This window comes from Parus major, chromosome 20 (genome assembly GCF_001522545.3).
Source record: "Parus major isolate Abel chromosome 20, Parus_major1.1, whole genome shotgun sequence".
NCBI classification, from domain to species: Eukaryota; Metazoa; Chordata; class Aves; order Passeriformes; family Paridae; genus Parus; species Parus major.
The window spans coordinates 4,029,166-4,056,876 of record NC_031788.1 but is presented as its reverse complement, the minus strand read 5'-3'; the positions used below and the strand labels follow the sequence as shown (position 1 = coordinate 4,056,876).

The window sequence follows — 27,711 nt, the reverse complement described above, 5'->3', positions numbered from 1 at the left end:
CTGGAATAATCTCCATCTCAGTGGGTCTCTGTGATGGATAGGTAGCACCACTTGAGGATTTTCTTATGTGGTGGGATTGAGGGGGGATAAATGATTGTCAGGTTTTCCTAATGCTATGTACCCTCAAAATAAACCTGAGAATAAAGAATTGCATTTTATGGATTTGGGTTACATCCAGGTTTTCCCACTCCACGTTGCGGTGTGCAATTCTTTTCTCAGGGTAACAAATTAATTTTGGGATGCTTGAAAAATGCAAAGATAAGATCCTTTCCACAAGATCCTGCAATGCAGCCCATGGATGTTTCATTCCAGCTGACCTGAAGGCTCTGATGCCCATCTCTGTCAGGCACAGAGATGCAGAGGCAGCTCTCCCAAACTACAGAGAATTCCTCCAGTCTTTAGGTCTCCAGCCTGCTGAAATTCCTGACTATCCTAAAGCATGTTGGATGTTTTTCCACCTCCTTTTGATCCTGAAAAAGTCAGGCCAAGTCATGTCAGTTTGGCAGGATGTGTGGATACCTTCAGAAGTAACTTGTGCACTAAAGTGGTGACGGTCAAAACGCTGGGTCTGTTCCTGTGATTCATTTGAGCTAATTGGCTGCTGAGAGCATCATATGTCTCTTTGTCTCCATGTTTGAGTAAGATTCAGCTCCTGTGATCCAGATAATCTTATCCTAGTGAGCTTGTCTCATCTCTAATGATGCCAGGAAGACTGTCCTGGAGCATGAAACACTCTGGAGAGCTCGAAACCAGAGCTGGAATATTTATCCTGATTCAGTCTGAAAAAGCAGACTCAGCTGGCCTCTATTCCTCCACCTTTTTTCTCACAAGCACAGTCTAGGAGATAAACTTACTGATTACTCCTCTCAAATACCATGAATAACTGAAGGCCAGACAGGAGTGAGGATGTGAAAGGCTGTAGTGCAGCTGTTATTATCCACAGAGATCAGAAACTTTCAGCAGTGCTTGTGTACTCTTTGTGTGAGTAATCAAAGCTGAATGTACTCTTAAAGAATTCTGTCTTCATCTGGATGCTTTAAATTTGCCTCAGTTGTGCAACAAGCCTGGCTAAGTTATTACTACTGCATGAGAAACCTGAGGATGAAACTGCCTGGTACGAGTGTCTGGCAGCCTCTGTCTGCAAATTGGCCCATTAAAAAGGATGATCAGCTGGCTGCTGAAGTTATTAAAAGAAATGTAATGACAAGGAACACCACTGAGGGACAAAAGAAATATAGTTATGGGCTGTGGTGCCCATCTGCTTGCAGTGCTGGCAGGTTACAGGTGATTTTATGTCCAAGAGAAGGAATGGCCTGAAACCCAACCCCTTGTTTCAGTGCAAGGTGTGCTCGGTGGGGAGTGGTTTGGAAAGGCTGAGCGCTCCTTGGGGAGGAAAAAATGCTTTTCAGAGTTTGTAAAAACAGAAAGCAAAGAGCAGCCACGTCTTCTCTCGCAGATGTTTTTGCTGTCATCCCTCCTTGCTCTCCCCTCCCATGTCTCACATGCTGAGCAGTCTGTGTGGTCACACACGATGGTGACGCTTCTGCAGCACCTGTAGTCTGTGTAGCTGCATAAAAGGATGCAAAATCTTTTATTTTCTTTCTGTGTGTTCCTACAGTCTCCATTAGTGGATGAGTTTTTATGATGGATAGTAGTGAGGAATTGTTCCCTGGGAGGGTGGGGAGGCCCTGGATCCCTGAAAGTGTCCAAGGCCAGGCTGGGCAGGGCTTGGAGCAGCCTGGGACAGTGGGAGGTGTCCCTGCCATGGTCCTAAAGTCCCTTCCAAACCATTCTGTGAAATTCTGTGTGTAATTCTGTGCTGTTGTAAAACCTGTGGGTCTTGGTTCCAGCTGAGCTTCACACGCTGGCACTTTCTGTGGTTGATCTTTGTTTGGGGCTGATGCAGGAGGAGCTATGTGGCTAAACCTGAGTTTTGAATTATGGGTGGAGGAATATACTTTACAGGAATTGTGGGTAAGGAGGAAAAGAGAGGAAATTCCCATGAACACTTTTGCATAGTTAGTGTGAGGAGCTGTAAGTGTCCCAGACCGAGCACCTTCCCAGTGCCAGCCCCGGCTCTGAAGGGGGGAGTGGGGCAGGGCTCCCTCAGCAGCAGGGTGGGCTCAAGCAGTGGTTGGAAAAATCGCTGTGTTAATAAGAACAGAACAAAGATGGGCTCTTCTGTGACGAGGGATTGTCTCTAAAATATCAGCTGCTGCCCTTTGAGCTGTTGGAGGCAAAGCAGGCTGAGCTGTAGATCCAGCCTTACCAGGAATATGGAAAACAGAGTGGGACTATTACTTGTGCTGGATGAGTTTTGCTTAAATTTCACTAAAAAACTTAAAGAAATTATCCCTTTAACTTTGGGATTATGAATCAAAAGGTGTTAGAAGAAAGGAGAGTTACTGAAACACTCTAGAGAGAATAACAAGGAAAGAGCAAAACCTGTCAGGGAATCCGACTGCTTTAACCCTTTGCTCACTTGGGCATTGCTTGTTGATGAGATTTTTAAAGAATAATCTGGATCTTGCAAAATATTCTCTGTGGGTGTTACGAGTTTACACTGCTCTTTCAACAGCAGTGTCTTACATCCAGCTGGGGTTTACTCACTGCTCAACTATGGCAAGAAACGCTGAATTGCTTTTTTTTAATAGGCACTCGGGGTTTTCTTTCTGCCCTCCCCACGTCTCCGGGCAGATATTTTGCTCTTTTTCCCGATGTTCTCTTGAAGCACAACGCTAAGGAGCGAATGGGCGGCTTGACTCCTCCTTCCCAGGCTGCGTTAGGGAGTTCCTCTCGCACGTGGGCTGCGGCTTAGGTTAATGTTCATCCATCCCGAGCCCAGCCCGGCGCTGGCAGGGGCTGCCTGCCGCTTTCTGTGGCTGCTGCCCGTGTCCTGAGCCCCGGGGCTCGCTGCCCTCGCTGTCCCTGCAGCCGGGGGACACGGGGAGGAGAGGATGCTCCTGCGGCGGGCACCTCGCTGGTGACAAGGAGCAGCTCTCGGCTCTCACATCGCGGCTGGATCGTCCCCCTGCTCCCGGCTGGCCATGGAGAAGCGCGGCCCGGCTGGCTCCAGGATGGCCAGGGGAGGGATGCTGGCGGCTGGCCGGGCAGCCAGCTGTGCCCAGCTGTTGGGCAGGTACGGAGCGTTCCCGCAGGGCATCCCCGCCGCTCTGCTCCCTGCAGCGGGGGCGAGCCGGCACCTGGGCCAGGGGAGGTGGAAGCAAGGTGAATTTCTAGAGGTGAGCAGGCTGCTGTATGCTCTCGGAATAGTGCTCGGAGCGCCTCGGTCCTGAAATGAAACCTGCGGAAATTCCCTTTCTTTTTCCTCGTACTGAGCCTGTGAACATCTCCGTTCTTTTCTCTGTGCTCGGGGTGAGTGCGGCGAGCTGGGGAAGTGGGGCTGAAGTGTTTCCTTGTGACACGGTGGTAACCTGCCTTGGGCTCTGAGCCCTCCTCTGGGCCTTGTGCATCTATAGCAATGGAAGAACTGCTGATTTATCATGCAGGTACTGGAGGATAGAACTGAAATTTGAACTGCTTTGCTTGACTGCTTGTGTGCTTAATGGATATTATATGAGTTAAGAATTCATCTAAGGTGTATTTGCATCAGTTTAGAAGTTTGCATTGAGTTTTAGGATGTTTCCTTGCTGTAATGGTCAGAATCTGTTGAGTTTGGATAAATGTGCTGACAGTGATTTTACTTCTAATCACAGCTCACATTTTCATGTGTCTGAGTTCTCATTTTTTCCAGTCAAATTTGATGAGACTGTGCGTTCAAAGCAAGCTGAGAAATCTTTAGAAGTCTCCAGGCAAAATTTGAGTTGTGAAAAAAAATAATTAATAATAATTGTAGGGGGACTAACACAGGAATGATATGGTAAATTACTTCAAAACTACCCACGTGTAAGAGAACGAGATTAAAACCTCCAGTATTGCAGGCTTTCTTTGATAAAAATCAAAATATTTAACAACTTAAGGCTTTTGCCAAACGAGTTAGTTGAGTTCCAAGGTCTGTGCTGGTGCCAGAACACCTTTGTGGTCAGCTCTGAAGAGGTGCTACAGCAGGAACCTCAAACTTGCTCTCCAACTTTGCCCAAAACATTGAACTGCAGCCAAGTGACACTTCCTCACTCAGGACTCACCACAGGTGTGAGGTGGCTGTGGATGTGAACTAAGCCTCTTTCCTAGGATTGACCTAAAACCTGCCTGCACAATGGGGCAAAGCTATGCCAGCCTGCTCTTCTAATTAGTTGACCGTAATCAGCGTTTATTTTAGATCAGCAGCTCTGATGTGCTCCTTGAGGTTCCCAGTAAGGTTCCTACTGGCTTGCATGGGGCTGGTGCTGCTGCCATGGCTCCAAACAGTGAGCAAACCACTGCTGAGCCAGATCTGCCTCCCTCCTCCTCTTCCTCTCAGTGTTGTAAAGCTCGTGGGACCAGGGGTGGCTCACAGACAGGGCTGGTGGCCCTGGGCTGGCTGGTGACACTCCAGTTACAGAATTGGTTGTAAATCCCAGCCAAGGGCTTCTCATGGCAGCCTGTGTCATGTGTAATAACTCTGCCCTGAGAAATCCACACGAGGAGTTTGAGACTCCTCCCTGTCTTCCTGCATCCCTAAAGCTCTCACGAGTGAAGCATCGCTGGATTCCAGCACACCTCTCCACCCCTGCTTCCCTTGTGCTGGTCAGCACGTCACTCTTGTGACCTCTCCAACATCTCTGGGCTGTTCTCATGCAGCTGAGCAACAGCTTGCAGTTACTCATTCTGTGCTCTAATGCAGCTACAGCTGGTAGAATGGGCTACAAGAAGAAATAAGGATGAGTTCTATCATCCTGATTTACCCCAAGTTCAGCATTTAAGAAGCTGTAGAACAAGTATTTAGTATGTGTGAACCTGCCTCAGTAGGTTCCACCCTTTATGTTAATAAGAAATAAGTTCACAGCCTTTGTTATGGTGGGTTCAAACATGCTGGCAGCCTTTCCTCTGGGAGCCAAGTGGTCCCTCAGCTCTTGTTCCCCCAGCTGAGTGCCTGAGGTGTGCACAGCCTGAGCATCTCTCCTGAAGCCCCAGCAGTGATGGCAATAGAGTAAAGGTGCCTCAGCCGGTCTAACGGTAGCGTGTTTTGAGGATGTGTTTAGTGACTGGGAGCTATTGACTCATTTGCCTCGGCAAAACCCCTGGCAGTGTGTGCTTGGGGCTGTGACAGCAAAGTCACCAAAGGGCAGTGATTCCCTGGCTGCTGCTTTCCTCGTGGCACTCCTGTGCACAGGCTCAGCCTGGGGCAGCTTCTCTGTGCAGGAGAGAGGAGAGGGAGCTACTGGGCTGTGGGGTTTGTGGCCCCATGCCAGCTGGGCTGAGGGGTTTGGGGTCCTGGTGCCATACTGATGGGTGGAATTGGGATGGCAGACCTGGTCCTTGTGGGAACTGGATGGACAAAGCTGCTGATGTGTTTAAATGGATTCAGTAAAGATGGAAATAGGGTTAGGAATGCCACTTTTCAATAGTTATTGTCATCTAATCATCCTCTAGATTTGCTTTATCAATTCACAATCACATTAAAGATCCCAGTACTACTAAAGATTTGTTTTGGCCAGGTACCCCTTTCTCCCAGCAGGATTTCCCTTTGGATGAAAGCCCTTTCCTGTTTGGCTTACCCTGCTAATGCAGGGAAAGTGAACAACAGGCTCGTCCACAGCGACCTTACAGTCAAACACAAAAGCATGCACAGAGAGGATGGCTTGTGTCTTCTGAGGCCAAAACAAACCCTAGTGTGATGGCACAGACACCCAGCTAATAGTCTAAGTTAAACATGGCTTTGAATATTTTTAATTTGGCTGTATCTGCATGGGGTTATCAATCCTGTTTTGATTCTGCTCTGAGTTTCGGTCACAGATGCCTCTAGGCAGATCTCTGATTAAGGGCAACTTTCCCTATTCCTTAACTTGCTTATTTAGCCCCTTACTAGATGGAGTGGAGACAAATCTATTCCAGATGAAGGCCTGAGATAATGAAGTAGAGATGGAGCTTTTTTGCCTTTAAAAATTTTGATAGAGACACTTATTGTCAGGAAAGCAGCAGACCTCTGCTTTAGTTGAGATCTAAAGCTGTGGTGGAGGTAACAGAACCATAGAATGGTTTGGGTTGGAAGGGACCTTAAAGATCATAAAGTTCCAAACTGATCCATGGGAAGGGCTGCCCGTGATCAGGTCAGGCTGCTCCAAGCCTTGGACATTCCCAGGGATGGGACATCCACAACCTCTCTGGGCACCCTGTGCCAGTGTTTCACCATCCTGTGGGGTTTGTCCAGCACAGGAAATACTGGAGGTGCTAGGCTGAAGCAGTGGGATCCACACAAGCCTCAGGATTCACATCTTTCACTCCCCACAGCCCTGGGCAAAGGATTGCTGTTTGCTTTTTCTGGTGTCCCTGGCCATGCCAGGACAGGAGGTGAGGTTGTCCCTTCTCGCTGCTGCACAGAACGGGGAGAGCTGCAGCTGGTGGGAATTACTGCACACACACAGCACGATCTGGCATGTCCTCTTTATCACTTGCAGAACAGGCTTCTTCAAAACAACCTGAAATGACGCTGCTCCCTGAGCTGCTTGCATAATGGAAGATCTTGATGAGCTGATTGCTGTGTTACTGAAAACAAGCTGTAATCTTATTAGCAAATTGTGGCAGCGACATCTCAGCTATTCTCGCTGGTGCTGTAGAGACAGACCTTCAACTGTGCCATCCCACACGTGAAAAGTCCTTGATAAAATACCTTAATAGGGACAAAAATGGGGATGGCAGCAGTGCTGGAGAAAATAACCTGGGCTAAAGGCACTGTGACTTCTCACAGGGGATGCTGTTGGTGAAACTACTAAATATGTGAGCAAGTCTCTGGTCAGAGATATGCAGGTGTACATCAACAGTGACAGACTAATGCAAAAATTGCTTTAATTCTGGCTCTTTAGCTGCTTTTGTTGAGTTGAGCCAGGGAAAGGAAAGCAGGGTAAGAGTCTGTTGGGTAAGTTACTGTTCGTTGCCACCACAGTAATTTGATAATTAGCCTCTCTTTGCTTTTATGGTGTGGTCTGAGGAATCTGAACCAGCCATGTGCTTTCCATTTTCTCCTAAGAGTAAACCTTAGGAGTTCTTTTCCACATGTTGGTGTGGGGAGAAGGGAGCAATTGGTAGTGGTGTTCCTGTACAAAATTTGGGGTATTTTGAGGGTAACTAAGCCAGGCATTAAAGATTTGCAGTAGGGCTTTCTTCTGATTTAGACCTTTGGTAGAGAAGTAGTGGAATTTTTGTTCATGAGATATCTCCTGCATAACTTTGCTGTCTCTGATAGGAATAGAGTTTTGTGTAGTTTTGTGTGTCTGACTGAAATAGTGATCATGTGTTTTTATGTCAGGTTTTGATAATGAGTAGATTGACTTCTTCCATACAGGAACCTGTTTTTATATTTGCATTGATAATTTTGATAGGATGAGGTTTAAACCTTCAATAAGCAAAACAGCTACAGCTATATCTATGTTAAAAAAATATAAATATATATATATATATGTGAATTATTACTTCAGGATTTTCTCAGATTTTCAAATACTCCTGTCTGTTATTCCTGGATGCCTTTATCCCACTACATGATTATAAACAAGAAAACCTAGCATGTTATGAGCTGTGATGTGCTGATCTTTAGGTGACTTTTTTTCTCTTCAGAATTAACTACACATTTCATCATTTAGGTTTAACTGCTTGCTTAGGGTAAGAACCTGGAAACAATGTGAGGAGAGACTGCATGGACTTTTTGGTTGTTTCTTTCAAGGTTTTGTTTTTGTCCTCATGACAAAAACTCATGTTTTTGACCTTGAAGTAAATGAAAGCAACTAAGATGTACGTGGTGTGACATAAATGTGGTTTTGTTCTCTGATTAAGGGTCTTTATCTGTCAAAATACTGCAACCAGTTGATAGACTAATCTCTTTTTTTTTTTCCTTGCAAGATGCTTGTGTTCCATGCTCATGGTCTGGGTTGTTGTGAATGATGCTGTGACTTGGTGTGCTACTCCAAACCTTCTCTTGAGGCTCATGCAGACTTTGTCTGTTTCTTTGTTCCATGTGTGCCTTTGTGCTTGCTCCAGATCTTTGGAAATATCTTTAAAGACTGGGTGCTGCTTGTGTGGCAGGACCGCCTTGTCTGCCTGAATTCTTCTGTTCTTGTTGCCTTTTTCCCATCTCAGTTTTCTGGAAGCAGTCCTAAAAGAATTCCATTTTCTTGGCTTGCACTTGTTGCCTCCTGGTCTGTTTGAAATGCTTGAGAAGGAACCTTTTTATTTATTCATCTGCTAAGAGGTATTTCAACGAGGGAGGGATGTTGAGCAAGCAGAAAAGAAGCCCAAGCAGCTCCGGTTCCTTTGAGAAGCTCTCTCATGGGAGTGATTCAAGCCTGGAGTGAACATAGCAACAGTGTTTATTGTATTTTGGTATTCAAGAGGGTGAAGAATTACATGAGTGTTTGCAATGTATTTGCAGTGTGTTGACAGTATCTAGGAGCAGATGGAAAGCAGGGCAGGATCGGTGAGCCCCCAGCACTGAGCCAGGTATGCAGGGCTTCCAGGGATCCTCGTGGAAGGGGCATAGAGAAGGAACAATAAGAAAATGAACTCTGTAAGGTCTGTGCCAGCCTAATTTCTCACAGCTATTAATGCTGTGAAGTCAGGCTTAGACTGAAAGTGCCAGGTGAATCTCAAGCCTTGTTAAAACTGGCTGTGCTTTAAAACACAGGCTGGATTAAGATGCTCAGTCTTTCCACAGATCCCCTCCTATGTGCCTGTCCTTAACAAGATCTTTCTGCCAGTCTCCTTTCTGTTGGGTTAATTTTTAAAGCTTCATAATCTGATGCTTTTTTGTTACGTTGACAGTGCAGTGGAGTGAACTTGATTATTCCACCTACTCTTTGCCCAGTTGCACTGAGCCATTAACATTTTAAGCCAACAATCTCTGCTTTCAATCTCAGCTGTTGCTGTGCTTGCACGTCACAGGCTGCCCTCCAGTTGACTCGGGTATGCAATGAGGAAGAACAATCTTTTAGGTGCACTGAATCTAAAATTAACCTTCCACCTGGGCAGCTGGATCTGCAAAGCACTGTGCACTGAGATCAAGGAAAAAAATAAAAAAAGCAGCTTAGACCAGAAAATCAAACATTTTCTAAATGTGAAGGGCTGATTTTTATGTTGTCCTGTGGGACAGGAGCAACAGCAGCTCTGGTTTAACACTTTGAGCTGGGCTTTGGGTCCTGCTGTCCCTCTGCAGAGCTGCTGTGTAATATCAACATCCTGCAACTCGGTGAAGCCAAGTTTAGTGCATCAGTAAATGAGCCAGCTGAGGGGAAAAAACTTAGGATGGCTTTTGTTTGACACACAATTAGCTCAGCTGTGGCTTTCCTAGAGCAGGTTTGTAGCGTGACTGGTGGGCTTTTGGTGCTGTGTGTGTCCCAGAGAACATCTGTGTGCATCCTGCTGGGGCAGGTTCTGATGGAGCTGCAAAGATAAATTCTGTTTTGGTGTTGATCCCTGGAGATTTCTGGGGTGTTATGAGCCAGCTCCAAACCAAGCTGAACACAAAGGAAAGGAACATTTCAGAGCTGCTTTAACCTGTATAACCTAGATGTCACAGCAATACAGGGCAGTTACTCAAGGCAAGAAGAGTTGTTTTATACCTGTTGAAAGCCTGTAGTAGAGCAATTAGGAGAGCTTGTAAGACGGTTCCTGAGTGTTGTGTGCTGGGAGACTCCTTCACTGCAAGTTTGTCTTCCAGTGCTCCTCACATGGCCAAAACCAACTCCCTCAAAATATTTGAATTCCTTTTTCCACTCCATTTCATGTTGCAAGTGATGAGTTCTGTTGACTGGTTGATAGTAGAATCCTGGGAAGGCGTTGAACAGCTTTTTTGATGCTAGCAAGGGGTCTTTGTTTAAATCTAATCTTAGGAGATGGTTGTCAGCAAATGTGAGAAAATGGAGAGGAGCATTAAAGATGAAGAGTTAATATGAGGGATGCAATCTAAGTTTTGAAGTATTAGTGGGTAAAGAGTTGAAAAGAGTTAGAAATAAATTGAGTTAGTAACTGCAATGGAACTGGGAGAATTGGACACAAAGTGTGCAGGTAAAAAAAAAAACAACAAACTTAGATGGACTACTTAAGGGTTCCACCAGGCTGTAAATCTGTATCTTGAGTGCTATTTGGATATCCAGAAATAGGAAAGCAGATCACCTCTGTTCTGCTGGGTGGCAGAATAGCTCAAGTCAATTTTTCACTTTTGTCTTCCTGTAAAACAAACAAACCCATTTAATTCTAGTTCTAAAGGCTGTGGCTGTCTCCAGATATTCCTGCAGTGATGGTTATTGCTGAACTCCAGAGGAGAGGGGCTGCCTGTGTGTGTTAGAGTGAGGTGTGAGCATGGTGTGTGTGCACGTGTGTAAATACAAGTGCAGAATGGCCTACAACATTTCTCTTAGTTGTTAGATCTTCAAATTTAGCCCTTTATGACTTAAATATTTCTCATAACTGAAGCAAGTTGTGCCAAAACTGCTAATAATGACTTTCTGGAACGAAAAGGGATAAAACTTTCCAGATATTTTGCCATCTATAACTTTTGGCTCCGAGAGCTAAGAGGCTAAATAGCATTTCATGGGTGTTTTGTTGTCATGGTTTTCAAGGTGTGAGACTTAGACTTGAGGGGTTTTTTTTTTGTTTTTTTTTTTTTTTAAATGAAACTAGGAAGAAATTTTGGCCTGTTTGGTGGTCATGGCTGTTCATGGGTGTTTCTCAAACCACCCACAGTTAGTGTTCCACCTCTTTAATTTTTGTATTCATCAGTGGAACCATTGAGGTGTTCTCATAAGTATGTTCCACTTATCCCATTTTTTTTGTTAGTCTTTGAAAAATATGTATAGCAGGGCTTAAATGGCTTGGAACTTTTTGAAGACAATTATAGCTCATTTTAGGAGAGGCACTGTTTTATGAAGTGATGAGAAGCTCACAGCACAGGGGCTGAAAGCTGAACGAGGCCAGGCTGGGACTTCAGCTGTGCATGAATGAATCAGCAGGGTGGTAAGAAAATTCCATATGCTTGGGTTTCCCAGGACACCTCATGTTGTTTCACAGCTGAAAAATCTGGTCTGGGCAGGAAAAGGGGGCCTCAGCCCCATGAGTTGTTTGTTGTGTGAGCTGAAGCTCAGGGGATGGAGCTGGGCTGGTTTTTGCATGGGGAACACAAAGCCCAAGGGTTTGGGCTGCTGTGGTGGGAGCTGCCAGGCTCCTGTCTGTGCCAGGTCCTGGAGCACCTGAGCTTGGCACATCCTGGGGGGCTGAGGATGCAGAAGGTGCCTGTGTAAACTTGCAGAGAAGCCTTGCAATGAGTGTGGGGCGGTAGTGGTGTGCTGGAGGTCACTGGAGGGACAGCCCTGAAAAGGCTCTGTTGATCCTGTGTCCTCTGGCATGTTTGGACAGCAGTTTTCCCCATTCTCCAGGGGATTTAGTCCCAGCCTTGTCTGTAGTGCTAAACACTAAGCAAAGGAGGTTCAGCACTTGCCTGTGTTTGGCTTTGCTGCAGTCATTAATCAGTGAGGGCTGGACACCAAGGCCGTGGGGAATACGTGGAGCTTAATTTCTCCTTCCTTATCTCTTCCTCTCTCAGCACCAGACATTGCCCTTGGAAAATGAACCAGCTTCCTCCGAGGAGTCCTGTGGCATCCCTGGCGTCAGAGAACACCAATTCCAGGGTAGAGGCCTTGGACAACTTGTCAATGGACAGTTTTTGGCTGGAAGTAGAGAACATTAAACAGAGCACTGAAGCCGAGCAGGAGGAATGCAGCCTTGCAGATGTCAAAACACAGGAGGGTAGGTTGCCAAAAATGTTGGGAGTGAGGAGAGGAATGTGAACATCTGAAACAGAAGATTTGCTTATGCACCTGAACGATTCAGAAGCATGTTGGAGTATGGTTAGAATATTATCAGTCGATCAGGGATAGAGATAATATTTTAATTGGGTGGTGGATAATGCCCTGCAGAAGGGGAGGGCTGGCCTGGCCTGGTTTCGGCTTCTGAAGCAAAGCTGACCCCAAAGGTCAGTCCCAGGAGCATGTTCAAGGCTGCAGGTTTTTCAAGCAGCCCCAGCAAGGGTGGGGGCTCTCAGTGCCAGCTCAGGAGGTGTGTGGCAAACACCCTGTGAGAGCTGGGGCTGTTCTGGAAGCCTTGTTTGTGTGCATGCTTCTGAGATTCATCCTAGTGGCTTTTATGGGAGCTGCTTCTGTGGAAGGCAGACTGATCCCTCTCTAATTTCCTGTTCTAGAAACCACAATAAACATCCAGAAAGCCTCAAACCCATCCACATGCAGTTTTCCTGCATATCCTTTTTTAGCTTTCTTTGGAAGAAGTGTGAATGGGCTGTTTCTAATGCTCTTTCTGCAGCACTGATGTTATCCAGTGCTTTGGAATAATTGGAACCTGGGCCAGTTATTCCAAAACTTCTGGAATATGTTTTCATTCTATAGAATCACAGAATGATTTGGGTTGGAAGGGACTTTCAAGCTCATCCAGTTCCAGCCCCTGCCATGGCAGGGACACCTTCCACCATCCCAGGGTGCTCCAAGCCCTGTCCAGCCTGGCCTTGGGCACTTCCAGGGATCCAGGGGCAGCCACAGCTGCTCTGGACACCTGTGCCAGGGCCTGCCCACCCTCACAGGGAAGGATTTCTTCCTGATATCTAACACAACTGTCCCCTCTTCCAGTGTGAGCCCATTTCTCCTTGTGCTGTCACTACAGTTCCTGAGGACAGTCCCTTTAGCCATGGGAGGTACAAAGCCCTGGGGTGTGCTGCAGGGCTGGCAGGCAGTGACAAACACCCAGTGACCCCCCAGGTGAGGATCACACCTTTCCTGGGTCCCTTTTGAGGAAATGGAGGTGGTTTGCTGTACATCCCCTCAAACACAGGTCTGCAGCCTGCACAGCTGCTGTGCTGCCTGATGCTGGGAGCGATCTGTGTCCTGGGGAGGTGTTTGTGTGGCAGCCCCAGTGCCCTGCTGGGCTTGGGAAGGGCCAGGAGCTCCTGTGGGGGCACAGAGAGGCTCTGGGGAGCAGGGTGGGAGTATCATTGTCCCTGTCTGCCATCGTTGGCAGGACGTGGTGAACATGAAGGTCTGCTGTTAAAGGATTGTCCCTTTGACACAAGTTGGATTTTTTGGACTGGAAGAGATGCAAAGTGATTCAGAAAATGAGTGCACCAGGAAGGAGACTGGAAGTAGACCATCCCATGAGATCAAAGACTGTCTGGGATATCCTAAAGACTGATATGCTGGAGGCAGTTTGATTACTGTGTATAAGCAGGGATACGAGGAAAAGTGTCTTTTAATGCTGTAGATTAATCTAGCAGGAAGGATCTGAGTGTTTAATTGGCCATTGAAACCAGACAGGCTTGAAATGATGCTCCCAGTAGCAAAGCCTTCCCAGCAGCCTGAGGAAGGAGGTGGGGCAGGCTTGGGCTCCTGATGCCTTCTCTGAAGAAGCTTAGGCAAATAAACATTGTGCTGGGAGTGGGGAAGCTTTGGATGGTGTGCAGGGTTTGGCTTCCACATCTCTGCAGCTCCTGCTTAGAGCACAGAGGCTGTGGGGCTCCTCAGAGCCAGAGGCACTGCCACCTTTTGCATAAATCTGGGGAACTGAGAATTGGGCAGCTGTGTCTGGAGACAGCATGGCTCAGCCTGGGAGATGGCTGGTGATAACCACGGCACAGGGACGGTGGGGAGGCTGGTGGAGATAAGGCATTGCAAAAATGCTGACCCAGCTGGGAACACTGGGCTCCTGAGCAGGCCCTGGGTGAGGGCTGGGGTGTCCTGGGTGAGGGCTGGGTGAGGGCTAGGGTGTCCTGGGTGAGGGCTGGGGTGTCCTGGGTGAGGGCTGGTGTCCCCTGGGGAGCCCTGGGTGTGGGCTGGGGTGTCCTGGTGAGGGCTGGGTGAGGGCTGGTGTGTCCTGGGTGAGGACTGGTGTCCCCTGGGGAGCCCTGGCTGAGGGCTGGTGTCCCCTGGCTGAGGGCTGGTGTCCCCTGGCTGAGGGCTGGTGTCCCCTGCAGAGCTGCTGGTGACCTGCTGGCAGTGGGAGGACAGCATGTAACTGCAGACCTGGGCCAGCTGGAAGCTGCTGAGGGTTCTCGTGGTGTTTGGTGGGAGTAGGAAGCAGCATTTTCCTGAAATGCAGCCTTGTGCTGTCCTTGCTGTCGCTGTTTGCCTGGCTGACAGCACAGCCAGCTGAGGACACAGGCACTCTGCCACTAAAATACCTGTTTGTGACCTTACAGCACAGAACTGTGGCTGAGAATTGCCTGCAAAGGGTGATTCTTCACCTTCAAATATTACATAGGAAGTCGTGCTTAATGTTTTAGCCTGAAAATGTCGGGTGCTGTGGCTGTCCTTTAAATGTTTGGAAAGTGAATATTATGAATGCTGATTTTGACTAGGTTATGTTTCAAGTAAATTTGTGGAACTGGTGTTCTTTAGTTTTGTGAAATCATTCCTAATTGTGCCTTCTTGAAATGCTTGCCTGGAACTCATAAGGCAAATCTTAGCAGCTCTCCAGGCTTAAACCTGCAGCTTGTATTCTGTGGATTTCTGTTCTGACCTGTTTCTCTCCAATTTTTCCCTTTCCCCCAGAAATAGCCCATTTTGGCAGTTTCCTTTTGTGCTTCTGGCAAACATAACTGGGCCAAAATAGTAAACAGAGGGATTACAATCTGGTGTTTTGGCATCAGGGGGGCAGCAGGCTCGCACGGATGTCCGATGGAGGGGATGCTGTGTGGTATTGTGTATAAGATCAGTTTCCTGTTATGACTGGAATTGGCTATTTTCAAAATTTGCAAGCAATACACTTCACTTCCCCTAGTTCCCAAAGGCAAAATAAACCAGAGGCTTTTTGTGTGTTGTTGTGCTGTGAGACCACGGGTGGAGGACGAGGTGTTTGGTGAGGAGCTGTGAGTGGGACCATGGCTGTGCCCAGGGGATGCTGCCACCTCCTCACTTCTGTAAACCAAAATGGGAAAAGAGCAAAACTTAGGGCCATGTAGGAAAAACAAACAATTTTGTAGAAGATTCACTTAGGGAAATACTTGACTTCAAGTTCAACTCTATTTATTGAGGTGTGATGATGAAAAAAGTTCTGTTTCATTTTGGCACCCAAAATCACAAAGACCGTGCTCTGAAGACTGAGTTTTAATTGTGTCACAATGTGTGTTTGCAATCTGCATGAACATCAGGTTTCTCCAGAAAAATTAAATTATTTAATCTCTCAGGGAGAGCTGCATGGCTGCTTTTTATGGATGGAGCAATGATAAAACTTGAGCAGCTGTGATAACTGAGGAGGCAGAAGTTTGCAAAGGACAGGAAGAGTGGGAATGAGCTGCTCTGTGCCAATCAATTCAGCTGTGATTTTTCTTTTTCCCAGTATAACCTTTGCTAGGGCTGTACTGGAGCTGCCTGCAGTGAATGAATGTGGTAGATGGAATTGAAAAGATAAAGGCTTTGTGGTATTTGCTGTGTTAAAGTTGAAGTCACCTGCTAAATTATTTCTTTCATCTTTGAATTTCAAGTAGCTGCCTTGCTCAGGGCACTTTCTCACTTGCCCTTCCTTATGAGTGTATCCCATAAGAAAAAAAAGTCTTCTGTGTTTGAAGTGGAGCTTTATATGTGTTGAAGAGTGAGGTGGATCTGAGCTTGTTTGAGTAATGCTGCTGTACTGTCTCCAGGCTTCTCACACTTCCTTCTGGAACTGGAATGGTCTTTAATTTTAGTGATATTTTGAATAGGCCCAGGCATAAAATGAATGCACAGAATAAAAATAACGTTTTTGCTTTAGTTGAGTGGATGGATACCAATCCACTTAAAAAATTAAAGAATAGGGATGTTGCACATAAAGAGTTCAGCAAGTTCATTAAGTAAAATACATTTGAACTTACCAGATCAGGATCTGGACATAAAAAAAAATAAAAGTTGTTGATACCTAGGCATGCATATAGGTTAAAAAAAATAAAAAATGAAGCAACCAAGTCATTTTGAAAAGTACAAAAGCTGAATGTGCAGTGTTGTTTGCTGTGGCTTCTCACAGACCTTTTTTCTGTTCTCAAAGCTGTTGAAAGATCAGGTGGGAAGCTCTGCCATTCCTCCTGGGCTGGCTGTGTGCTGCTGCCAGAGCTCCCCTCTGCACAGGCAGCCCATGGAGGGGCAGATTTATCCAGTCCTCCTGACTTCAGTCCCATACCCTGTCACAATCCTTGCCTAAATACCACCCAGAGCCACCCTTGGGCCCTCTTCTGCCCAGCTGCTCTGGGAGCCTGTGCTCCTGGCAGTATCTCTACCTCCACAGCTCTTTTCTCTCATTTTGCTCACCTGGAATGAGCAGTAAGAGCTGTGTGAGCAGCTGCACTGCCCAAAGAGCTGTGTGCTCTCCACTGCCAACCCAAACCCAGCTGGGCTCTCGGGATTAGGGCTGAGATTTTGGGATCATCCACGGCTTCAGAACAGAGCTGTGGCTCCCTCCCAGTGATGTCCCATTGCCACCCAGACAGGGAATGGCCCAGGCTCCTGCTTTCCACCTCTGAAGGGTGGCAGGGCCCAGGCTGCTGCTCTCTACTCACTCTGCCTTCTCCTGCCCGCTTGGCAGAGGGAGAAGCCGAGGCCGAGTGGCTGCAGGACGCGGGGCTGTCCGAGCTCCTGGGGGACGTGGCCTCGGACAAGGACAAGCTGGTGCTGCTGTCCACGCTGACCAGGACCCAGGCAGCGGCCGTGCAGCGCCGGCTGGACACCTACAGCCGCTCCCGCCGCAGGAGGAACAAGCACCCCGTGCGCGACGTGCGCGACATCTTCGGAGTGGGCAGCTCGGAGGTTTGCTGGCTTTTTTGGGGTCTCCTACAACAGCTTCTTGCCTCGTGGGAGCTGACTTGGCTTTCTGGGTCTAGGGCTCCTGTTATGATTTCATTTCAGCTGAAGGGAAGGTGAGACTGGAGAAATCCTGGCTGTGGTGTTGAGGAGTTGGTGGAAAACCTGCAGATCCACAGCCGCCCCAGACTGGAATAACATTCCTGCTGGAATGCTTCCTCGTGGAGCATTGGCATGGTTTGGAGCCCTCTGCTGTTTCCTTTGTTCCAGTGACATGTTAAATCACCATTAAACAAAACAAGAGAACTTCCCAAATTCAGCTGTGCTAAGCTGGCCTTGTAGAGGAGGAAATCCTGGAGAAAGGCTGACACTGCCTTTTTGGGGAGAGGGTTGGCTGCTTTATTTAGATTTTATTTTTTCTTGATAAAGAATTCAAAACTGCTGTCTTTTCAGCTATTTTCCTGCAGTTCTGCTCTTTTGGTTGTTCCTAAAAAAACTTCTTTTTTTATTTTTCAGGACAGAGCAGCAGAGAAAGAGGAGTCCAGCCCAGATCCACTGTGGCACAATCTACGGACTTCAAACACCCAGAGAAGTAAGGGGGAGGTTTTTAAATGCAGACTAGGATCTGAAGTAGGGCAGGAACTGGAAGGAAAGCCACACACATATTTAAGTACACACAGGGTCTGAAACATTGACCTTGTTAGTGTTGGGATGTGGTTTCTTTACGTGGTTATTCACACCTGTGGATTAATAAATTTTTCTCCAATGTTGTTAGAAGCTGTGATCAAGCTGATCATTGTAAGTTTTTGATAAAGCAACTGAAAGATGAAAATAAAATCAGTCTAGCAAAGATCATGCAGTGAAACTTTAAATGCCATGAGAAGTTGTGTAAAGAGATGTTAGCTATAGCTGTGTCCTTCAATTTAAAGCTGTGGTCTTGTCTTACCAGTGACCTGGTAATTTTAGCTATAAATGTTGTGTCTTCACACTGATCACAGAATGATCAAACTTGGTAAAGATCTCTAAAATCACAAGTCCAACCACAAACTCATCACCAGTGTCCTCACCACTAAACCACATCCCCAGGTGCCACATCTGCACGATTTTTGAGCACTTCCAGCAGTGACTCCACCGCTCCCCTTGGCAGCCTGTTCCAAAGCTTGACCACCTTTCAGGGCAGGCTCTTACCCTACAATCACTCTGTGCTGTGAGGACACTCTTTCCACATGTTACTGCAGGATTTTTAAAAGCAATGGTAGCAAACCTATCTCAAACTGCATTTTTAGCACATTTCCTTTCTGAACTTCACCCTCCTGGCTTGCAGAAATTCAAGACAATGTCTCCTCTGCAGCAGAAACCCAGGATTATTCCTGCACAGTTCGGAACCCTGGGAAAGAAGAGGTGTTCAACATGGATGTTGCCTACTCAGAGCAAGCAGCTGTCCTGCTCAAGGGATCCTTCCTGTCTGAATCCAGGAAGTTAAAGGATGGAAATGCCCTAACTGTAAGCACTGGAGGGATTTTTCTTGTTACAATTTATTGGTCTTGTCTTGCCAAGGTGGTACAAGACACCAAATCCAGTTCACACATAGGGGTTGCAATGGGTCTGTGTTTGATGGTATTTTGGGGTGTGTTGTGCTGTTATCTTTGCAATGTTGGGCAAGGATAGACACTGTGTAGTGGAGGATCAAAAGAAATGAGGCTTTTTTTATCTGAAACTGCCTATTTTGACACACATCCATGTTGTTTCCTCTGAAAAGAGGAGAGTAACTAACTACACTTTCTTACTCATAATTCTAAAGTTTTCTCCTCTGTGCAAATGAACGAGGCTGCTTCCAAAGTTCAAGTAGATTAGGGTGGGTATCAGGCTGCCTTTAAATTAGAAAAACTGGCATCTCCAGTAGGATTAAAGAGCAATATTGAAAAGGGAAAATATTTATTCAGCTGGTGGTTGAGTAGGAGTAGTTTTGGGCATGTGTATGGTCTTGAACACAGCAGGAAGAGCAGATGCCTGGTTATGATAAAAAATAAAACTACAACAAAAGTTGTTCACTAGTGGGATTAATAGTGATAACTTGAGCTGAACCTTTTGTGTTTATTTCCCTCAGAGATTTAAGATCCCAAAGGGCAGACTAGGAGTGACCAGGATTGGAGATCTGTCGGCTCAGGACATGAAGAAGATCCCCACACTGGCCCTCATTGAACTTACAGCTCTCTGTGATATCCTGGGCTTTGAGCTGAAGAGAAACAAAGCAGCAAAATTGAAAACAACAGGTTAGTTGTATTCATTTTTGTGCCTTTTTTTTTTTTTACCCTCATCTTCTCATCATACACTCATCAGTTCTGTTTCAAATGTTAGAACAGAGGGTTTTTGATAAGCAACCTTGTGACAGATGTGTTTTCCTTGGATTTCTCCTGGAAGTCAGTGGATCATGGCATCAAGACCTACCACCACATTTATGTCTGGCTGCAATTGTCCTGTTTGTTTGGAATTGTCCTCTCTTTCTGCAGTATCTGTGTTTACAAAAGTACCATCTCAGTCTGCAGTGGGGGATATTTCCCTTACACCTCCACCAGAGGTGATACAGACTTGGAAATGTTGTTTTTATTGTAGAGAAAAGACTCTTTGGAGTTCCACTCAACACCCTGCTGGAAAATGACCAAAAGCTGCTGCCCAACACCAAGGTCCCTCTGCTACTCCAGGCAGTAAGTTCTCTGCTGGTTTCATTCACACCTCAGGTCCTCAGAGCCAGAAGTCTGTGATGAGGACAGGCTGACTCCTCATCCTCTGTGCCTAAGAGCTTTCTGTTTCCCCCTTTTACAGCTGCTGTCCTGCCTGGAGAAGAGAGGACTTGAAACAGAGGGCATCCTGAGAGTTTCTGGGTCCCAGACCAGAATTAAGGTATGAGCTTGAGCATTGTTTGGATTATTTGCATATCAGGGGTGATAAAGAAGCATTTGCCAAAGCAAGTGTTTGAATGACCTGAATTATCTCGTCCCCTTCCCAGTACAACCAGAACTGGGAACCAGAAACATCCATTGCTGGGAAATACTGGAGTGTGTGCTCAGGCTCTCTGCACCGTTTTCCCTTCATGCCCTCCCAGTGCTCAGCTATAACATTTCTCTTACATTTGCTAATTAAGGCACATGATAAATTCCATCTCTTCATAGAGTCTGGAGCAGAAGCTGGAGAGGGACTTCTACAGTGGTCTGTTCTGCTGGGATGAGGTTCACCAGAACGACGTGTCCGGGCTGCTGAAGAGATTCATCCGCGAGCTGCCGGCCCCGCTGCTGACAGCAGAGTACCTGCCTGCCTTTGCTGCTGTGCAGAGTGAGTGTCTGCTCTCACCAGCACCTCTTGGCTTTGTGCAAAGCTCCACTGGCCCTGGGCTCTCCTGCTGGCTGTGCTGGGAGCCTGTGGATGCCCTGGGAGCCTGTGGATGCCCTGGGAGCGCAGCACAGCTGAGGGCTGAGGTGCTTGGCTGGATGTGCCTTTGTGCAGCAGTGCTGTCCTGGGGTCTGCAGGGATGTGTCACTTGAGCCTGCAAGATTGCTGCCATCATTTAGGACAAACTGATCAGTAATGACACAGACTGAGCTGTGGGAACTGGCCAGGGCACACAGTCTGCAGGTGATGTGCTGTTGTGCAAACACGTTTCTTTGAGGTTGGTGCCTCAGTAGGTAGTTTGGATATGCTGAGTGCATGAGTCCTTTGTTCAAAAAATGGGGAATTATGGGTTCTTTTGCTGCCCTTCAAGGGCATCAGGGCTGCTTGGTTCATTGTGTGCTCTAAAGGAAATGAGTCAGTCTTCTAAAGCATGGGTAGTTCCCTTCATAAGGACAGTATGAGTTTGATTTACTTCTGTGAAAAAAGCTCTCAAATTAGAGATGACCAGCAATTCAATAAATAATTGTTTCATTCCTTGGAGGATTCCTGTGCTCACAAAGAAGGGTCAGAAACCTGACTTCTCTGTCCTGTTGTCACTCTCCTTCTAGATATTCCAGACCTAAAGCAAAGATTGCAAGCTCTAAACCTCCTGATCCTGATTCTTCCAGAGTCCAACAGAAACACTCTGAAGGTAACTGCTTGCTTTTGATTTAGCTGGTAAAACCTAGAATCACAGAATTGTTTAGATTGGGAAAAAAACCCATGAAATCATTGAATCCAGCCATTTCCCCAGCACTTCCAAGGCCACCACTCATCCATATCCCCAAGTGCCACAGCTACATGGCTTATAAGTAGACACCACCTCTGCCTTTCTGTGCTTTATAAGAGCTGTGGTGGTTGTTGTTGCCTTTTTCTTTCCTCCTGAGTAGTTCAGCTCCCAGGTATTAGAGGTAAGGCTGACTTAGCACCCTGCACACTTCATTTAGAGCACTGGAATGTATAATTCAGTCAAAGATGATCTGTCATGGCTCTGGTGGAGGTGTGAGGTGAAAGAGAAAATCCAAAAGGGTTTATTTTTCCACATCTGGGACTGGCTTTGAGGGGACACTGAAGGAAAGGGGGAATTCATCTTTGGATTCATAAGCTTTTACAGCTAGACTTTGTAAATTACCACCTGCCAAGGAGTAAAAACTCACCTGTTTCCCACACAGACTGCTTTTCCTGATTTATAAGTACTGGATAGACCTCTCTTGGTGTGTTACTTGTTGCCATGCTAGTATTAGAAATTGGTTTCTCTGACTGGAGAAATGGGATTTGCTGATCTGTATCAAGAAAAAAATTCTAATTAATGATCTCTCCAGCAATTGCCACACTAGCTTTTAGAGCATCACTAGTAATGGACGGGCTTATGTCTCTTTCCCTCTTCTCAGGCCCTTCTTGAATTTCTCAGCAAGGTGGTTGCCAGGGAAAACAACAACAAAATGAACCTCTGGAACGTTTCCACAGTCATGGCCCCAAACCTCTTCATGCACAAGGGGCTGCCAAACAAGATCCCCGAGGGGAAGGAGAAGCAGCTGGCGGAGGGGGCGGCTGACGTGGTGCGGATGATGATCCATTACCAGGATCTGCTCTGGACAGTGAGTTCCACAGGAATTATGTGCTTGGTGTAGCAGTGTCTTGGACTTGGTAGAGCTGGGATAGGGAAGGGATGATAGCCTTGGAAATTTCAGAGGAATTAAAGAGCTGTGAGCAAAACCTCTGGCTGAATTCCTGTCTACCTGTCCTCAAGGTACACAGATATTTTTGTCTATTTAAGAAGCTGAAGTGATGGTCAGGTTCCTAAATGACATCCTTATCTCTGCTTGATTTAATTCCTGTTTTCACCCTTTTCCCCTGCCCAGGTCTCCTCTTTCCTGGTAGCCCAAGTGAGAAAGCTGAATGAGAGCAGCAGCAAAAGGTACCAGTTCTGTGACAAGAGAATTAAACATTTGTTACGGAAGATTCACGCTGATAAAGACAAGGTGGAAAAGAACCAGGGAGAGGTGAGTTAGGGCTTGGGAAAAAAACCCAAACCCCTGTGTGGCAGTGCCAGATGTTTGCCTGAGACCTCAGAAAGATAAAAGGGGTGATACCCTTGAAAAGAGTGAGAGGGACAAAATAAAGCAGAATAATGAGGAACACTTTGCCAGATGCTTTTGGCCAGGCTGTGGTAAAAACTGATCTCAGCAGCAGGGGCACTAAATACATTTCAGACTACAAAACACTTGGTTAAAAGAAGGAAGTGATTAGGAGCAGAAATTTTGTTTTTCTCCATGTGAAGAGCAGAATTCTTATGGCTCTGAGTGTCCCATGTGCTGGCACAGATATGTCTGCTGTGATAAAGACAGACTTCTTTTCATTTTTTAAAGCATAAATTCAGGCTGTTGCCTAATTTTGTTTTTGCTCCATAATGTCTGTTAAGATGGCACATCACCTGGTGCTTCCTTTCTCTGGAAAGAACCTTTCTGGAATTCAGTAGCCTGCAACCAGACCTCTAAATTCCTTCCCAAATAATTTAAACATATTTCAGAGGAGTTGTTCACTCTTGTGCAAAACAGCCTGTCAGAATTTCTTCTGGCAAATCCTGTTTTCCTCCAAGCTCCTGTCAGTGCTGTGTTTGAACAGCAGAGAGCACCAGCACACACTGATGGAGAGCACAGGGCTCCTCTGGTGGCCTCAGCACCAGAACATTGATGATTTATTCATTATGCTCACCTTGGTGCTTCCATAAGCTTTCAACCTGTACTGTGTGTGTAAGAAACAAGCCTGAATTCTCTGAACAGCTGTCTGGACAGGTATAATTCTTCACACTCTCCAATCTGTTTGGAAAATTAAACTCTCACCAGTTAAAGCATTTTATTTAAGCACTTTTTTCTTTTTGCCTGCCTTGTTCAGCCTTCCAAGATTGTGAAGGTCCATGCATCACTCCTCCTGAAGGACTCTCTGGAGGTGCACTTGAACAATGCAACCAGGGTTGCTGACGTCTTGAGGCAGTTTCAGAAGAACCTGTGCCAGAATGGCTGGAATATTGTTAACACTGTCAACCTCCTCAAGTGGTAAATGGCTTTTTCTTTGCTTAAAAAAAGAAAAGAAAAAAACCTTAAGTGGTCTAGCTGCTGGCTTCTGTCTTGGGGTAGAGGTGAGGCAGAAGCAGAGTGAGTCATGAGGAGAGATTGTTCTCTGCTCCAAGCTCAGGAAATGGTGCTGGGGAAGGCAAATTTTAGCTCACTGAGTGATTGCACCCAGTGCTGAGGCAGTCAGGAGGTCAGTGGTCCCCTCTGGGCTGCTGGGCACCACATGAGTTCCAGAATCCTTGCTGAAGGGAAGGGAAGGAGCAGCAACATTGACCCTGATGAGCAAAGCCCTTCCAGCTCTCCTGGAATCACTTGTATCATTTGCCTGGAGTAGTAATTCCAGTGTGTTTATGTTAATGTAGGGGTTTCCTAAAATAAACTCTGCAATTCCCTCCTGTGCTCCTGTGGCAAATTGCAGAACTAACCCAAGAAAGGAACAGAGGAGTTCCTGCCCCTCTCTGCCACAGCTCCTGCAGACTGTGTTTAGTAGGTAACGTGGCAGTGCCTCTCCTGTGTCCCAGGAGCTTTCCAGACAAGGAGGGTGGAAGGGCAGTTCTGGATGTGGGTCAGCTGCTGTCTCACCAACACCTTGCCTTGTTTCATTTTTTTCCCCATTTTGGGTGTCCTGCACTGTGCAGGAGGATCAGCAAGGTCTGTGTACCGTGGCCTCTTTGCTCTTTGCTGGCCTCTGAACCACGAACAATCCTTTTGGAAGGAATGTTACTAAACTGCCTAACCTGTCTTGGCAGAGATTTAACCTTCAGTGTGTTTTTCTCTCTTCAGTAACAACTCCATGGAGTGCACAAACTTGCTCCTGTATGAAGTGGGAGGCAATATTGGTAAGTACAAATGGTAGCTGAGAATAAGGACTCTGATAAGCTGCTTTTAGGAGTAAGTTAAAAATCTTCTCTGGGCAACTGTGCCATTGCCTCACCACCCCAATACTGAAGAATTTCTTCCAATATTGAATGTACATCTTCCCTCTTCCCTCTCAGAGCCATTACCTCAGATTTGTGGAAATGCTCCTGAAAGCATTTGTTCACATAATATTGCAATGAATGTGAACAAATCCTAGTTTTCAGATGGGGGCAAAAACAAACAAAAAACAAATCTAGCAGCTAAAGGACTCAGGATATTTAAAAATGTGGGTTTTCTTTTTAATGTCTTGTTTTAACAGGTGAACATTGCCTGGACCCAGACACTTACCTCTTGGACTTGTACCACATCAACCCCCATGCTGAGTGGATAATTAAGCAAAACCCATCTTATCCTCGGATGTTCTGAAAAAAACATGAGTAAAGAAAAGCACTTGGCTGCAGTTTTTGGAAGGTGTGGAAATAGAGACTTTCCTGTTGTAGTGTCAGAGCAGACACAGCTTGTTTCTAGGAAGGAAAAGCACCTTTATTAACTGCTTCTGTGGCAGCTGGCAGTGAGAGCACAGTGGCCTCTGTGCTAACAGGGGTGTTGGAAACAAGCAGCAATTATCATTGTGTAGCAGAGTTTGCAGGGGGAGTGACTGTTCCTAAACAAAACATCCCCCAAAACAAAGCCTGAAGGCAAAGCTGCAGTGGTTGTGCAGCAAAGATGGAACAGAAGAAGAAAAAGATGATCTTGAATATGGTGGGAGGCATTTGTGTGTTCTGGATTTGCTCTTCATTTTGGAGGAGAGACAGCCAAATGCTGCAGTGGTACTAAGGGCATCCTTTGGGTGAGGTCCATGGCTGCCTGTGGCATGTCAGCACAAAAGTTAATGATCCTGGGCTTCACTGTCAAGCTCCTATTATGCTCTTTGAAGAATGAAAAAGGATGTTTCCAAAAAGGCCAGATGGGATGTGACACCAACACGTTGTTTATTTCATGACTGCAGTTAAATACATTTATGCAATACAAGAAAATAACTTTCCTCGAAAAAAGGGGTGGAAAATACAGCAGCCTTTCAGATGTGCAGTGTGGCAGGAGAGAGATGCCTGTCCCACACAGCTCTGCTGGTAATGCAAACCCAAATTGCCACCACCAAGGGTAAAACAAGCATTTATTTTTATGGACAACCTATGTATCCACAGACAACGGGGGAAATACCCTGAAGTTAATGTGAGGTTGGAATCTGACCTGGCCACGTGAACTGAACTTCCTTGTGGAAGATTCTGTGTGAATGTGTTTGTTCAACAGCCAACAAACGTCCCTGAGATGGGAGGTGGCTGAACTGAGCTGAGCCCTCGCTGCTCTGGCTGCACATTTCCATCACACCCAGCACAGTTATCCCTTTGGGCTGGACAGCTGAGGGCAGAGCAGAGCACCCACACCTTGCTGCTGCATCATCACCATCATCATCATCACCATCCAACCTCGGCTCCAAGAGGAGTGTGCCTGTAAAGGGCAGTGCAGAGGTGTTGCTCTCCTTCGTGGTGATGCTGAAATACCTCACATGAGGGACCCCACTGTGCAGTGTGAGGGGTCAAACCCTCAGCCTGCCTGGAAATCTGGATGTCTTTCTCTAAATACTGTTTTGGAACGTGGTTGGATATTTATTCACGTGGCAGAAGCAGGGCTGCCCTGCAAGTGTATACTCAAAGTATTTCATTTGCCAAATCCCAGCTGCACTAGTGGCAATCTCCAGTATTATTTCTTTTGTTAGAGGAGTTTGTTTCCATTGCAATCTGAATTTTCACTCCTCTTCTTTTTTCTCCCAGGATGAAATGTAGCTTTCCCCACTCATTATCTCAAACTCCTAGATTCTGTAGTAAAGGTGCTTCACTCTGTGATTATTCTGTCCCTGTGGTTAATTCCTCTTGGTGGTTAAGATCCTTGAGGAACAGGTGAGCCACAGTCCATATCCTTTCCATCTCTTTGTGAATTCTGTGTGAGTGGTGCAGATATCTTATAATTATTCATATATTAGAGAGTCTGTGTATATATTTTTTTGGTTGAGATGATGCAGATGCATTGACTGGTTGGATCACCTTCATAGATGTCGTCTTAAGAACCTGTAATAAAAAATCCCAACCCTGACCCTGGTGTCAACAACTCTCAAGGTGCCTCTTTTATAGGGCTTAAATTGTGCCTGAAAGAGCTTGATTCTTTTCCTTTTTTCTCTCTGGAAAGATCAAGCTGCTTTAAACTGGGGCTTTAAAAACCAAAGGTACCTATTCAATATTCCTTCTGCAATTCTTTGTGGCAGTGATGGAGTCAAGATGGCAAAGAAATACCAGAGCTGTGACACCCTGAGAAATATCAAGCTCATAAAGGTGTTACTGAGCTCAAAGATCCACTGCAGTCTGAATTGCACTCTGCAAATCACACAGTGCTGCATTTTTCCCACCCTTCCTACACTGGTTTACAAAATATTCTGTTCCATATGCATTGAGGGGTCAGGAGGGCATCACTGCTGCTGTGGGCTACAGGTGAGTGGGGTTTTTTGAACACCAAACCATTTGACTCAATGCTGTGAAAAACAAGGTTAATGGGAGATTCTCATGAGACAGACATCAGGTTTAAATATTAAAAGAAATGTAAAAACAAAAACAAAAAACTGAAACAACTCTTTCAAGATGATGGATATGCTTTTTAATTTTTTTTCCTATCTTTGTATGAAAAACTAAGTGTAAATTTTTCAGTCAGTGATGTGCAACCCACTTCTGAAAGATGGCTTTCAATACCTTTTATTTTTTATGAATTTTTAATTCTGTATTTAAATTTCATTTATTCAGTGAAACAATAAAAATGCAGTAAAGTCTCTTGGCTCCATTTTCATTAGTGCTTGGGAACAAGTTAAATGGCACCACAGCTGTGAGTGCAGCAGGATTTGTTCTGTGCCTGAAGAAGTTTTGAGTGAGCTGGGCAGGAGTTTTGTGTTACAGCTTCAGGAGAGGTTCCTCTGTGGCTGATCCTGGGGGGCTGCTGCAGAAGGATGGTCCAGGAGGAGGAAGAGGAGGTTGGTGTTGGGTGTCAAAAGCCCAGAGAAAGAAGAGCTGAAGGTGAGCACCCTGAGTGACTTCTGAAGGAGGAGGAGGAGCAGTTATTGAAGGTTTAAGCTTGAGGAAATGTGTCCATATCCCATGAGAAATCCCCTTCCCACCCCCTCAGTCCTGCTCAGCTGAGCTGTGCTCAGGGACCTGCGTGCTGGACCAGTCACCAGCAAGAATAACAGGAATCCAGCCTGGATCTTTGCTGAAATCACAGCTAATAGTGCCCAAAAGTGATGAGATGTGGCATAAATCTACTGTGAACTGTTTAAAACCAGAGCAGCCTGTCCAGCAGTGCTTCTGGAAAAGCAGGGCTTGCTCTCCTACCCAGACACAAAA

General features: G+C 46.2%; 1 protein-coding gene across 4 annotated transcripts in view; it reads left to right on the top strand.

The window, feature by feature from the left end:
* The window catches only part of ARHGAP40 (Rho GTPase activating protein 40), a 35,983-nt gene extending 9,043 nt beyond the window's left edge, over positions 1-26,940 (top strand). The window contains exons 1-15 of one of the 4 annotated variants that reach the window (XM_015647882.2): positions 2,847-3,139; positions 11,687-11,889; positions 16,696-16,916; positions 17,427-17,502; positions 18,265-18,413; positions 19,018-19,183; positions 19,524-19,615; positions 19,734-19,811; positions 20,081-20,240; positions 20,906-20,988; positions 21,728-21,934; positions 22,199-22,339; positions 23,232-23,392; positions 24,194-24,249; positions 24,588-26,940. In XM_015647882.2, coding sequence (XP_015503368.1) covers positions 3,048-3,139; positions 11,687-11,889; positions 16,696-16,916; positions 17,427-17,502; positions 18,265-18,413; positions 19,018-19,183; positions 19,524-19,615; positions 19,734-19,811; positions 20,081-20,240; positions 20,906-20,988; positions 21,728-21,934; positions 22,199-22,339; positions 23,232-23,392; positions 24,194-24,249; positions 24,588-24,694 — 1,992 coding nt within the window. In that variant the 5' untranslated portion in view covers positions 2,847-3,047 and the 3' untranslated portion in view covers positions 24,695-26,940. Of the gene's footprint in view, positions 1-2,846; positions 3,140-11,686; positions 11,890-16,695; positions 16,917-17,426; positions 17,503-18,234; positions 18,414-19,017; positions 19,184-19,523; positions 19,616-19,733; positions 19,812-20,080; positions 20,241-20,905; positions 20,989-21,727; positions 21,935-22,198; positions 22,340-23,231; positions 23,393-24,193; positions 24,250-24,587 lie in introns of those variants that run through there. The other 3 variants (XM_015647881.2, XM_015647880.2, XM_015647883.3) reach the window with 3 other exon arrangements.
* The last annotated feature ends 771 nt before the right edge of the window (positions 26,941-27,711 follow it).